The sequence below is a fragment of the Amblyraja radiata genome, chromosome 15 (genome assembly GCF_010909765.2).
Source record: "Amblyraja radiata isolate CabotCenter1 chromosome 15, sAmbRad1.1.pri, whole genome shotgun sequence".
NCBI classification, from domain to species: Eukaryota; Metazoa; Chordata; class Chondrichthyes; order Rajiformes; family Rajidae; genus Amblyraja; species Amblyraja radiata.
In genome coordinates, this window is record NC_045970.1 from 7,703,209 (window position 1) to 7,718,279 (window position 15,071).

Below are 15,071 nucleotides of genomic sequence, written 5' to 3' on the forward strand. Positions count from 1 at the left end.
TATAGGATCATTGCTGTTAATAACCGAGGATAGATCCCATCAGGTCCTGGTGATGTATCCATCTTAATGTTATTCAAGAGCCCCAGCACCACCACTTGCATCGATTGGCCTTTAAATTAGTCCCACATGTCAGACGTGGTCTCATCCAGTAACAATTGCTCCCAGTGTCCCCTCCTGGGCTCCTAACTACTAACGTTATAATTTGCCTTAAGCCAATTTAGTATCTTCCTACAAGGTCCAGCCTGCTCCCTGTTCAAAACTGCTCCCTCTTGAAAATAAGGTCATGAAGTTGTGATCACTGTCCTCAAAGTGATCTTCCATTGTAACACAGTCGCCTGCCAGGCTCATTTCCCCAAACAAGGTCCAGTATGTTCCTTTCTTGTGTTGGACTATCCACGTACTGTTTCCAGGCACCTCTTGGTATATCTTACAAATGTTGCCCCTTTTAACCCTCTGGCACTGAGCAAGTCCCAGTCAATATTGGGGAAGGTAAAGTCACCAAATGTATTCAGTGTCCTCAGTACGTAGAATCGTTGATGAGCCGGCAATGCTGTCATGTTGAGGTTGTTGCAGGACACATCCAGGCCGGCGTTAATGCATGTCATCACCAATTATTGGAGGCACTTTGTGACAATGGATGTCAGAGCCACTGAACAATAGTTAATGAGGCACGCTACTTTTTTTTCTAGGATAATAGTGGTCCTATTGAAGCAGTTGGAGACCTCATAATGGAGTAGTGAGAGGTTAACGATGTCTGTGAATATCTCTGCCAGCTGATCCGCACAGGTCTTGAGAAGGTGTCCAGGGACTAGTTGCTTTCTGCAGATTAGCTCCCAGCCAGGCCGATCTTGCATCTGCCACTGTAACTGTTAGTACAGACACAGGTGAAACTAGCAGGAGGGGTGGCAGTCTCCAGAAGAACGCCACACCTACAGTCTCTCAGTCTGAAGAAGGGTTTCGACCCGAACTGTCACCCATTCCTTCCAGAGATGCTGCCTGGCCCGCTCAGTTACTCCAGTATTTGCACCTGTCTTTGGCATTCCTTCACCATCCTTCTGTTCAAAGAGGGAGTAGAATCTCATTGAGTTCAGGAGGGATTAACCCATTGTTGCCTGTTATAGTGTACAAGCCTTGCCACAATCTATGAGTATCCGTACCCATTACATCACGCCCCCAGCTTAATCAGGAATTCCATTTCAGCATCCTTAATGGTTCTGCAAAGATTGTAGATAGACTTCTTGTACCGCTTGGGACCGCATGACTTGAGTGCTGTAGACTTGGACTTCATATGGGAGTGGACCTCACAGTTCATCCATCGTTGGGGAATACTTATTGTCTTCTTTGAGAACAACTGTCCTCAACGCACTTGTTGATGAAGTCTATGATAGCAGTGTGCAGGAAGGAACTGCAGTTGCTGGATTAAACCAAACATAGACACATAAAGCTTCTGAGTCTGAAGAAGGGTCTCGACCCGAAACGTCACCCATTCCTTCTCTCCAGAGATGCTGCCTGCCCCGCTGAGTTACTCCAGCTTTTTGTGTCTATCTATGATAGCAATGGCGTATTGATCTCGGTTGAATGTGGACCAGTCCACCAACTCAATGCATCTCATCTATTTCCTTAAAACAGCGCTACATGGCTTTCTGTACCAGATCCTCCTGTTCCAGATTTCGTTTGTAAACAGAGAGTAGAAGCACAACGAGGTGATCAGATTTACCAACATGTAGTCTGCAAACAGAGCAGTATGTGGTTTTGATCATTATGTAGCTAGTGGAGGATGTTTAGGTCTCTGGTTAAGCAGGAGACATGCTGATAGTATTCAGGCAGCACACTTTGACAGGTTAGAAATGTGAAGAACTTAGTGTTTCCACATTTGACGAGTGGGGGGGGGGTTGCCCAATCATTGATTTGACAAGTTTGCAACCAACAGAAAGGATATTGTTGTCTTCTGATGTGTAGGCAGGAACTGCTGATGCTGTTGTCATCTGATCCTGAAAAGTTAGTTTAGAGATACAGTGTGGAGCCAGGGCCTTTGGCCCACCGAGTCTACTCTGACCAACAATTACTCGTACACTCGTTATTTTTATCCCAGTTTCACATCCTACTCACTCTGGGCATTTTCTGGAAGCCAATTAACCTACAAACCTGCTCGTCTTTTGAAAGTGGGTGGATACCAGAGCACCTGGAGAAAACCCATGTGCTCACAGGGAGAGCGTACAAACTCCACACAGATAGCATCCGTCGTCAGGATCGAACCCGGGTCTCTGGTTCTGTGAGGCAGCCACTCTGCTGCTGTGCCACCGTTCCCAATAATCCCGAATTACTGGGAATGGATTGTCAATTTGGGCAAGCAGTCGTGCTGTGGGAAGAAGGTTCTTATCTGGTTTATCCTGCACACATTTTGGGATAAGGAAAACATGCATGAGCTGCAACAAAAAGTGAGGGAGAAAATTGTGACGTCGTTTTTGTAGTTTTACTCTTGAATGTTAGTTGAAGATTGTACACTTTCTGAGGAAGGAAGTAGGGTGACAAACAGAAGTGTAGAGATTTGAGAAGTTGTTGATCAGCCACTTAAGCCCCTGTCCCACTTACGTGTCCTTGGCACGCTAATTACGCGACTTTGTGGTCGCGTTGAGCCAGGACGGTCCCGCGAAGGTCGGACGCGATTTCATGCGTACGCACAGCCGTCTGGAGCGCGTGACGTCATTTGAAGATGGACACAAAGCTGGAGTAACTCAGCGGGACCAGCAGCATCTCTGGAGAGAAGGAATGGATGATGTTTCGTGTCGAGACCCTTCTTCAGTCTGAAAGAAGGGTCTTGACCCGAAACGTCACCCATTGCTTCTCTCCAGAGATTCCGCCGGTCCCGCTGAGTTACTCCGGCATTTTGTGTCTATCTTCAATTTTCTTGGCCCCGCTCTGGGAGTAGAAGTGGGGGCGGATCCGAACCGCAACGGCCGTGAGCCCCAGGCCGAGTTCGGCGATCGTTTGCCTGCTTCTGCTGCTGTTAGAGGTGAGACATTGCGTTGCGCCAGGGTCTTGGGCCTGTCCCACTTTGGCCATCAGTTCTGCGACAGGCCGTTGGCGCGCGAAGATTTCGTTCGCTATAAAAATTTCGGAGCCCTGCATGATGTCGCGCACAACTACATACCCCTCCGTGCTTCTCAGTGGGACCGGCCCCGCGCGGCCATACGATGCCCGTGCGCCTCAACGCGACCACGAAGTCGGGTAATTTGCATGCCAAGGACACGCAAGTGGGACAGGGCCTTTATTATCACCCAAAAGGAAGACCAGTTGGAAAGATGTGTATGGAAATGAGGTGAAGGGATTGGGACAGGTTTTGGAATGAACTGTGCTGAACTAAGTAGCGAGAAGCCAGAAAGTCATCTGGAAGTGACTAAACCCCTTGCAGCAAATGGCATGCTATTAATAAAGCTAATAGAATGATGAGCTGTTACCAAATCAGTGGACTGAAACGCTAGGGCTGTTGTGCTGAAACTGACCAGCTCTTAGTCAGGCTACACCTTCAGCCTTGTCACATGTGGCACTGAGAAACATTCAATCCTTGAAGGCTCTGCGTCGAAGGGTCCTGAAGACTTGGACATCAAGGAAATCCTGCGGCCTTGGGAAGTGAACGAGAGTTCTGAACAGAAAATAAGGAGCACTATTTTTGAGCTGCAATGCCAGATAAAACAAAAGCATGTGGTGGCAAATTGTGTGGGAAGGAACTGCAGATGCTGGTTTGTGGCAAATCATTAACCAAGCTGTTGTAGTGATGGATTAGCAACCGGCAAGATGCAAGAATTGCACCAACCAGGTAAATAACCTGACAAAAATCGTGCTACTATCTTCGATAGGGAATCTGCCACCCACAATAGTTATGGTCATACAAATATACAACATGGGAAAACATTTGAGGAGAGGTGTATAATAGACATTAGTCAGTAGTCTATATTTTGATGCCCTGAGAGTTTAGGGGCTGTACAATTTGGGCGACCTAATTTGGTGAGTTTAGGAGAGTTTGAAAAAAATGTCATGTTGAAGACCTCCTTCGACTATGTAGAAGACCTCCTTCGAATATGTAGAAGACTAGCTTTGACTAGCTACGATTAACTTTGGGAAAATTGGATACTGAATAGTGGAGAGTGAAGACGATCTCCTTCGATCTCCTTCGACCTCCCTTCGACTATGATGAAGACTATCTACGACTACCCTCGACTACCCTCGATTACCTACGACTAACATGTCGACCTACTTCGACTAAACCTACGAGTAAAAAAAGTATAGTTTTTTGTCCAAGGCGACCTTTTTTACTCGCGGGCATTTTTCAACATGTTGAAAAATACGCCGCGACCTAGCTGAGACCTCGAGTACGCGGAGACCACTCTCGAGCATGAAGGAGAGTTACAAAGACCTCCTACGACCTCGTGTCGACCGTGCTGCGAGTATGAGTCGAGGGCAAACTCGCCAGAACTCGCGGATTAGGTCACCCAAGTGGGACAGGCCCTTTAGGAATGTTATTCTGCCTTCCTAATGTCACCCACTATACGATGTGCAAATAGCTTATGATGTAGTTAGCTCCAATTCATTCATCCGTACATCACAGAGGGAGATACATTTGTAAATTGGATGAAAGCGAAGTTCTAGAATTTTGGCCACTGCAGTTAAAAGGGTCAAATGGTTTCTCCTCTCTGCAATTGATTACCTGAATGAGATATGATCTAATTTATGCATGGTCTAATTTATGCACTGTCAGATTAGCACCCGCTGATCTTGCATTTGTAATGGTGTATTTTATTTAGCTTCTGTTGTGATAAGTAGCTGCATAATGTTTGCTTTTCCCAAATGGTCATCAAGTGTTTGTTTCTTCTGGGCCGTTGGGCATTGATTGTCTCACACCTGTTTATCTCTTGCATTAGGGAAAAATACAGATGTGGGTGGACATTTTCCCAAAGAGTCTCGGCCCACCCGGACCACCATTTGATATTACACCCCGAAAGCCCAAAAAGTAAGCGAGGATTTTATTATTTCTGTTTTTTTTACTTGTGTTGATGGAATTGCTGAAAAGGTCAAACAGCATCAGTGAAAAGAGAGGCAATTAGTACTTCATCATCTCCATTTACCTCTTTGCAGATGCATTCATAAAGATGTTATTTGGTGCTATCACAATATATATAGCCATGCAATGCTGCTTGCTGTAACTAGCCTTTTCTGCTTTTATTCCTGATTTCCAAAATCTGTTCTTTTGCTTTCAAGATATGTTAGTGGTTGGGCTGTGTGATACATTTTTTAACATTCATAATAACAATTTGTGTGTACTCATTTAACGAACAAATCATTTGTATTAGTTTAAGGAGCATAAGCTAAATATCTTATGTCTGTTGTAATTCCTGTTGGCATCCATACAGGGTAATATTAGTAAGGAGTGCCGACATCAGGTCATAAGGAAGTAGAATTAGGCCATTCATCCCATCAAGTCTATGCTGCCATTCAATCATGGCTGATCTATCTCTCCCTCCTAACCCCATTCTCCTGCCTCCTCCCCGTAACGTCTGACACCTGTACTAATCAAGAATCTATCTCCGCCTTAAAAATATCCACTGACTTGGCCTCCACAACCTTCTGTGGCAAAGAATTCCACAGATTCACCGCCCTCTGACTAAGTAAATTTCTCCTCGTCTCCTTCGCAAAAGAACATCCCTTAATTGTTGACCTCTAGTCCCTGCATTTATCTTCAGTAGACTTGACTACAGTAATGCTGTCTTCACAGGACTCCCTAAAAAAATTGATTAGACAGCTGCAGCTGATTCAGAACGCTGCTGCTCGAATCCTCTCTAAGACCGACAGTGGATCACACCGCTCCAGTTTTGAGGTCTTTACACTGGCTTCCAGTCTGTCAAAGATTTGATTTCAAAATATTACTGTTGGTTTATGAAGCACTGAATGGTCTAGAGATCAAAATACATTTCTGATCTTCTGCTACATTATGAACCATCCAGACCTCTGAAGTAGTCTGGGACAGGTCTGCTTTCTGTCCCCAGACTCAGAACTAAACATGGAGAAGCAGTGTTTAGTTTTTATGCACCACATATATGGAACAAACTTCCAGAAAAATGCAGGTCGGCTCCAACTCTGTTCTTTTAAATCAGGGGCTGGAAACTTTCCTGTTTGATGCTGCCTTTAATTAAATCACATAATTATTCATTTCTTACACTGCACTGTAACTTTTGTTCTTGTATTTTATACTTGTCATCCTATTTTAGCTTGTTTTTATTTTCTGTTCTTTATAATTAATGTTTTTAATTGCTTTTGATTGCTCGTTAATGCTTTGTGTAAAGCACTTTGAATTGTCTTGTTGCTGAAATGTGCTATATAAATAAACTTGCTTGCTTGCTAGTCCTAGACTCTCCCACTAGTGGAAACATCCTCTTCACATCCACTCTATCCAAGTCTTTTACTATTCTTTATGCCAGTGCAGTGCGGTCAGTGACTCTGGGTGGGCGGAGGGACCAGACTGTCCCCAACTCTGCTGCAGCTGACGGGGACATTGCCGGGTTTTCGTCCCCGTGTGTCCGCTGCCCGGAGCCGTGGGCCCTGCTCTACCCGGCCCCGAGTGTGTGGGCGCTGCCGACCCACAGCCCGTGACAGAGCGGCTGCACAGGGGGAGATGGGGCGGAGGGCAGCCGTGGCCGGAGAACGCTGACCCCGGGGGGGAGAGTGGGGGCTGTCCCGAGGGATGCGCTCCTTTGGCCGCTTACACCTTGGTGCTCGGGTTCAGAGCAAAGATTCTAGAGCATTTGGTTCAGAGCGATCAGTCACCCATTTACAGCGCAAAAATTGACCATTTGGTCGGTTTTTAACAGGTAAGAAAGTACACGTTTCGTATGTTAACAGCGTATGCCGAAGGCTGCCATGTCCTCCAGAAGGATTGAGCTGCTCCGTGCCTCACACACTTTGACCCAATGACCTTACATGCAGCCCCCATATTCCAAATGTGGCTTTACCAGCACCTTTTAGAGCCTCAGCATTACATATGTGTCAGCATACGTCCAGATATGTCATAGTGTGTGTGTGTATATACAACACCTGTTTAAGTGTGTGATCTGTACAGATGGGAGATGTTGGCTGAAACTGACAGATTCTTTTTTAAGGAATGGTCAGTTAGAATTATATGACTACCAGGAAAATGGATACAGTTTCCTTTTCTACAAGATTGGTTTTTATCAGTTTGGTTTCTTGTCACTGGTACAGTGAAAAGCTTTTGTGGGATGCTATCCAGTCACGGAAATGGTTACAATCGAGTATTCACAGTGTATAGATAAATTGTGATTGTATTGTAATTATTTTATTAGCCAAGTATGTAAAAACATAACAGGAATTTGCCATACAGTCATACCAAAAAAGCAACAAGACACACACCTACATAAAAGTTAACATAAACATCCACCACAGCGGATTCCCCACATTCCTCACTGTGATTCTCCCGCGGATGGGGCAGTCGAACCATCCGAATCGGGTCTATCGAAGCTCCCGCAGCCGGCAATCGTAGCCCCCGTGTCGGGGCGATTGGAACTCCCGCGATCGGGGCGGTCGAAGCTCCTGAGGTTGGAGCTCCCGACGTCGGTCTCTAACCAAGAGACAGCAAGCTCCACGATGTTAAGCCCGCAGGCTCCTGTAGTTGGAGCTCCCGAAGTCCATCCCTGACAAAGGGACCACCAGCTTCACGATATTAAGTCCGCAGACTCCCGCGGTTGGAGCTGCTAAAGTCGTTGCCCTGCAAGAGGCCGCAAGCTCCATGACGTTAGGCCGCAGAACGGATGGAGATATGACACGGGAAAAGTTGCAATCCCCCCCCCCCCCCCCCCACATAATCCAAAACTAAAGCATACATAACAGACTAAAAACAACAAAAGAAGAAAAGGACGAAACAGACTGTTGGCGAGGCTGCCATCGTATGGCACCATGATAAAAGAATAGCGTTTAGTGCAAGATAAAGCCAGCAGAGTCCGATCAAGGATAGTCCGAGAGTCATCAATGAGGTCGATTGCAGTTTAGGACAGGACTGTTTTATAATCTGATTAGAAAACGTTACTAATTTTCCTGCATGTGACCATTGGCTTGGAATCGTGGTCTTATCTGACTTTTACAATCATTCACTAAAATGATATATTTGTCATTGGCTTTCAGTTGATAAATGATGTAAACTGGTTTACCCCCACATGGTGGTCAGGTGAAGTGATGTTGATTCTTCCCACTGTCTCTGTTTAAAATGCTTGCTGCTCTTATATAGACGTTGAACACTGTCCACGGCATGAGAGTGCATCGAGAAGAATGGAATAGTGAAGCCTATTTAATGACATATTAATGAATGAACATTATGTCAAATTGTACATTGTATCTTAGGAGATGTTATTACCTATGTGTTTTAAATGACAATATATCTGCATAAACTAGTCATAAAAATGACTTCTCTCCAGAGATACTGCCTGTCCCGCTGAATTACTCCAGCAATGTATGCCTATCTTTGGTTTAAACTGGCATCTGCAGTTCCTTCCTACACATAAAAATGTTAAGCATCTTTGCTGTTTTCCTTATGGCTTTCCTTTTCAACCTGCTTCTCAAGTTGTTTAAACAGTGTTTTTATTGACTATTTGAAGGGACTATGACCAATCTTGTGTTTATACTTTGGATTTTCAACGCATTGTCACTTTGTGTGTGTTTTATGCAGGCATTTCCTTCGCTGTGTAATATGGAATACTAGTGATGTCCTTCTGGATGAAAAAAGTATTACTGGAGAAGAGATGAGTGATATCTATGTTAAAGGGTAAGTAAGTAATTCCCTAACTGGTGTTAAAAAAAATAGCTCTGCTTGTTTCCAAAGTCCAGACGTGACCTCAACATTTGAATTGTTAGTCTTGCTTGCTATCTGCTGCAGCCCTGCTCTCTATCATACCAGCAGTGAAAGTAAAGTAGAGTTCATGTACAGGCCAATCGACACCCCAGGGGACTTGCTGGTATTTGGAGTATTACATTTGCCAAAGACCTATGGAACTTAGGCCTTGAGAGGCCTGTGACCTTGTTGAAAATTTCCATGCAGTCACAAGTTCAGAAGTCCTGCAGGTGGGAGTTGTGGGCATGTGTTCAATGATATTTTCATATCCTTTTTTTACTATCGTTGAATAAATGGGCATTTTGTTGAGCATCACCGATAAAAATGTCCTTTTATTTGAAAATAAAATATTGTATTCAAGTTTTCTTTTATTGCATCCCTGTTGCTCTTTTGTTGCCTCTGACTGCCGAGTAAGATGATGAACAGGTGCCTCACTTTAAAACACCTCATCTATTTGCGGCAAAATCGAGGCAGTAAAATGATCTCTTTCGTTGGGAAATAGTGTTAGAATCATAACTGTATGGCAATGAATATTTTTGAAAGTTCTTTTAAATGTGGGGGGGGGGGGGACAAATCTTAGAATTCATCATTCAGCTTAAATGAATGTTAATTGTCTAAAGTTATCAAGATGGCTGTTGAAGGAAATACACCTTGTCAGGTCAAGGCGTAGCCTTGCAACTGGTAGCATGTAGTCCAGTTCAACCTGTGGGACATGCTCATCCTTCATGGAGAGTCTGCTTTGGTGGACCAGGCAGAAGAGATCTTTATTAACCCTATTATCTTGACCTTTATGCAGTATAATGTGGATAAATGTGAGGTTATCCATTTTGGTGGCAAAAACAGGAAAGTAGACTATTATCTAAATGGTGGCCGACTAGGAAAAGGGGAGATGCAGCGAGACCTGGGTGTCATGGTACACCAGTCATTGAAAGTAGGCATGCAGGTGCAGCAGGCAGTGAAGAAAGCGAATGGTATGTTAGCATTCATAGCAAAAGGATTTGCGTATAGGAGCAGGGAGGTTCTACTGCAGTTGTACAGGGTCTTGGTGAGACCGCACCTGGAGTATTGCATACAGTTTTGGTCTCCTAATCTGAGGAAAGACATTCTTGCCATAGAGGGAGTACAGAGAAGGTTCACCAGACTGATTCCTGGGATGGCAGGACTGTCATATGAAGAAAGACTGGATAGACTCGGCTTGTACTCGCTAGAATTTAGAAGATTGTGGGGGGATCTTATAGAAACTTACAAAATTCTTAAGGGGTTGGACAGGCTGGATGCAGGAAGATTATTCCCGATGTTGGGGAAGTCCAGAACTAGGTGTCACAATTTAAGGATAAGAGGGAAGTCTTTTAGGACCGAAATGAGAAAATCATTTTTTCCACAGAGAGTGATGAATCTGTGGAATTCTCTGCCACAGAAGGTAGTTGAGGCCAGTTCATTGGCTATATTTAAGAGGGAGTTAGATGTGGCCCTTGTGGCTAAAGGGATCAGGGGGTATGGAGAGAAGGCAGGTACGGGATACTGAGTTGGATGATCAGCCATGATCATATTGAATGGCGGTGCAGGCTCGAAGGGCCGAATGGCCTACTCCTGCACCTATTTTCTATGTTTCTATGCACCAACGGCTGGAAAGGCGATGCAGCAACGCACTGTGGAACGCGAAGGGCTAGTCAGAGCACTAACGATGACATGGCCATCCACTGCAGCCAAGAAATCTCCAGGCGTGATGATTTTTCATACCACTGGACTCCGACTTCTGCGGCCGAGAGGGTGGGGTTGTTACAGTGCAACAACTTCTCCACCTTAAACTCATTCACGCACAGGTTTTTGTGCAGCCTTGAGACTGCACAACCCGCCATTGTCGTTACCGACGGGCCACCACCATCCTGGAGCTCCGGTTACAAGGTATACACTTGGTCGAGGAATTATCACACACAGCCATCTGAATTCTTGTGGTAAGATTTTCATGGAGTCCTGGTTTCATGAATGTACTACACAGACAGCTGGACTGGAAAGATAATGCATCTACAGTAGTGATTTCAGAACAAGCATGCAATAGAATTATTCCAGTTCTTGTGACAATAAATATCCTGTCAACCCATGATTGTTTAAAGGATGTCATGTGCTGTGGGCGTAAATAATACCTTGTCCATTGTACTCATTGGAATAATGGGCAACATCTGCGTGGTCGGTACCAGAGGAAACAGAAGTAATCGTGTTAAGCCTGTGACAAAATTTTGAACGGATATGATTGAAAATAAATCTTAAAGAATATGAGAACAGACGGATTCCCAGGATCACTGGTCTTGGAGGGGAGGATGCTCCTCAAACTGTGGAGCATCTTGAACAATACAGCTCACCCCCTCCATGACACACTGGTCAACCTGAGGAACAGACTCGTTCCACCAAGATGCAGCACAGAACGTCACAGGAGATCCTTTTTCCCTGTGTCTATCTAACTGTAGCTGATACGATAGTACTAAATAAAGTTCTATCGTATCGTAACAGCAACGTGAGTTGGTCATTAGTCCATGAGCATCCACCATTCAATAAGATCATGGGTGATCCTGAACCTTCCCCATATTTCCCACTCATCAAAAATTTATCCATCATTCGTGAGTATGCTGAATGACAGACTTCTGGTCCTGTTGGGCTGTGAATATTAGACAATAGACAATAGGTGCAGGAGTAGGCCATTTGGCCCTTCGATGTGATCATGGCTGATCATCCACAATCAGTACCCCGTTCCTGCCTTCTCCCCATATCCCCTGACTCCGCTATCTTTAAGAGCCCTATCTTGCTCTCTCTTGAAAGCATCCAGAGAACCTGCCTCCACCGCCCTCTGAGGCAGAGAATTCCACAGACTCACCACTCTCTGTAAGAAAAAGTGTTTCCTCGTCTCTGTTCTAAATGGCTTACTCCTTATTCTTAAACTGTGGCCCCTGGTTCTGGACTCCCCCAACATCGGGAACATGTTTCCTGGCTCTAGCGTGTCCAAGCCGTTGACTATTGACGTTTCTTTATCCTCTGTATGAAGAAATCTTTTCCATGTCTGTCCTGAAGGGCTAAACATCTCTTTTGAAAAACATCTTGTAGGACGTGATGGGTTGGATATATTGAGACCATCTCATTCTTCTCCCTCAGAGTGTAACATAATCTCCCAGAGTGTAACGTAATCTCCTTGTATGACAAACCTAGGAATCATTCTGGTACACGTATGTGGCACTATTTCCATTGTAAGTATATCATTGGATAAGAAGACCATACCTGTACGCAATACTCCAGATATCCATCCAGCTTCAAGTCTAATTTCTTTCCCAAAAAAAACTTTATTGAGAATGAAAGATCCATGCAAAACCAAAACTGTGCAAAATCTCTTCCCACATTCTTCAATGTCAACACTTCAATGTGTGACACTCAGTAGTGTTCACACCGATCTTTGAACAAAACACCCTTGCCATTCATTGCCCCCCTAGGATGATATCTCTTCCCTTGTTTGAGGGGTATCTCCACTGCACCCTGGTGGCCAGCAGCGGAAGGACTCTGGACTGTGCTCCTCCCCCACAGAGCTTTTGCTACACCAAGCTTCAGTGAGTCCCTCAGCACGTATTCCTGGAGTCCAGCGTAGGCCATTTCATGATGACATCTTGCTGTTCTGCAATACAAACACGTTTTGTGTAAATGAAAGAGCATCTTTCACAGAGTTGACGATCTTCCAGCAGCACTGGGCGGCACTGTGGCGCAGCGGTAGAGTCGCGGTCTTACAGCGCCTGCAGTGCCGGAGACCCGGGAGTCTGTACGGAGTTTGTACGCTCTCCTCGTGACCTGTGCGGGTTTTCACCGAGATCTTCGGTTTCCTCCCACGCTCCAAAGACGTACAGGTTATGTAGTTAAATTGGCTTGGTAAATGTTTCAAAAAAATTGTCCCTAGTGTGTGTAGGATAGTGTTAATATGCGGGGATTGCTGGTCGGCATGGGCTCGGTGGGCCAAAGGGCCTATTTGCGCGCTGAATCTCCAAATCTGTCCCTGGGAACAACCCATAAATTAAAAAGTACTCTGTTACGGAGCTGTTCAGGATGAACCATGACAAGAAACCTTGCATCCTCAAGTCCAGATATCCAATGAAAAATCTTGCCATACGCTTGGAACTGACTCTTCATTCCATTGTACATTGATTTGCCACAACAGTTATGTTCTAGTGAATAAAATGTGTTCCAGTTGATCCAGCCTCAACCATACTAATTGATTTCTCTGCCGTTTTGAACATCTGGAAATATCAGTTTTTGTGGTTTTAGTCAAAGAATGATTTGTTCAGTGAGCCTGACTCAATGACATTGGAATGTGTCCTCATTAACATTGTATATGTTCAAAGTACATCATCGTGGACCAACACTGCCGTGGGTCAAGATACTTTCTTTCATTGTGCTTTCACGTCTAGGCCACTAATATTTGCACTAAAGATAGACACAAAATGCTGGTGTAACTCAGCGGGACGGACAGCATCTCCAGAGAGAAGGAATGGGTGACATTTCGGGTCGAGACCCTACTTCAGACTGGCACTATGCACATATTTGCACCATGTCATTGGAACAACTATATCTCTTCTAACTGACTTAGCAGGATGTGAAAACAGCATCTAAATGGCAGGCTTAATTTGATCCTGGTGATGGGATACCATCCATGTACATGCAGTGCCGCACTGCTCCTTATTCCTTCACTGAATTGGGACAATGGCGTATATTGCAAGTGACTGTTGTCTAGAACAGAACAATCTGATTAATGGGATAAAAGTCTTGCAACCAGGTGGCAAAGTAGTCATTTCATGGGCTGAATGCCGTGTGGCCATGAGCAAATATGATCAGATGACCAACAGTTACTTCAATTTTTATTTTTCAGCCTTAACCTGTTCACTGCCATTTTTTTTCTCCCACTATTGTAGGTCATGACCCGAGTATACTGGGGGGGGGGGGGGGGGGGGGACACTGAACAGGTTAATATACAGAATAGATTTCCTTTCTCTATTGAACATTAGAAACATCTGGGCAGATGATCATCCAAGTGGATTTTCCTAATTGGAAAATCTTAGATTTCGATGTTTAACAATCTCCTTGTTATTTAGAAAATTGCATACATTTATTTTGTTCAATGCATCCCCCCCCCCCCCACCTACAAATAGTTGTAAGATGCCAACAAGATATTGATGTGTAGCATGGGCGGCACGGTGGCGCAGCGGTAGAGTTGCTGCCTTGCAGTGCCAGAATCCCGGGTTCGATCCCGGCTATGGGGGCTTGTCTGTACGGAGTTTGTACCTTCTCCCCGTGACCTGTGTGGGTTTTCTCTGAGAACTTTGGTTTCCTCCCGCACTCCAAAGACATACAGGTTTGTAAGTTAATTGGCTTGGAACAAAATGTAAAAATTGTCCCTGGTGTAGGATAGTGTTAATCTGCGGGGATCGCTGGACAGTGCAGACTCGGTGGGCCGAAGGGCCTGTTTCCGCACTGTATCTCTAAACTAAAGAGCTAACAGACGATCAATAATACTTTGGCCAATGTAGTAAAAACACATGATAATCAACATTCCAAAAACATGCTGAATGCGACTTTGAGTCACATGCCTTTCCTAAACACTCCAGATGTAAACGTTGAGTGGCATCACTAAAACCTGCCAGTATCCCTGATTATAGTATACAACAGCAGGATGCATCGAACAAGAACAGACAGGTTGCTCACAATTTGAATTTAAATACCGGAATAATTTGTTCCTAATGGTGTGAAGATGGCATGATTTTGAATGGAAGATAAGTGTAGGGGCCATTTATGCTTATTGTTGGCATATCATATTATTTTGTCTAGATATATCTTGCAGTATGATTTTGGACACTTGGGGGCAGTCATTAGATGCACAGAGTGGCATATATATATATATATGTGTAGGGGACAGGAAGTGACAGGCACAGGGAGGGAGAGCATACAGTTCTCACCAGACTAGGGACAGAGCAGCCAGCTACAACTTGCATGCAGAATAAGGAAAGCCTGGTACATTCATCTCTTTGTTTGTACAGCTACTTCAATAAACCACCAATTAAACTGGAAATAACGACTGGAAGATCTGTTCTATTGGGTCTGTGTAAGATCACTCCTACTGTACCTGTGTATTAATGGCAACTGGAAAAGAGGACAC

General features: G+C 44.6%; 1 protein-coding gene across 3 annotated transcripts in view; it reads left to right on the plus strand.

Moving 5' to 3' along the window:
• The window catches only part of myof (myoferlin), a 282,434-nt gene that overhangs the window by 213,709 nt on the left and 53,654 nt on the right, over positions 1 to 15,071 (plus strand). For all 3 annotated transcript variants that reach the window (XM_033033586.1, XM_033033588.1, XM_033033587.1), the window contains 2 exons: positions 4,920 to 5,008; positions 8,729 to 8,824. In XM_033033586.1, coding sequence (XP_032889477.1) covers positions 4,920 to 5,008; positions 8,729 to 8,824 — 185 coding nt within the window. The remainder of the gene's footprint in view (positions 1 to 4,919; positions 5,009 to 8,728; positions 8,825 to 15,071) is intronic.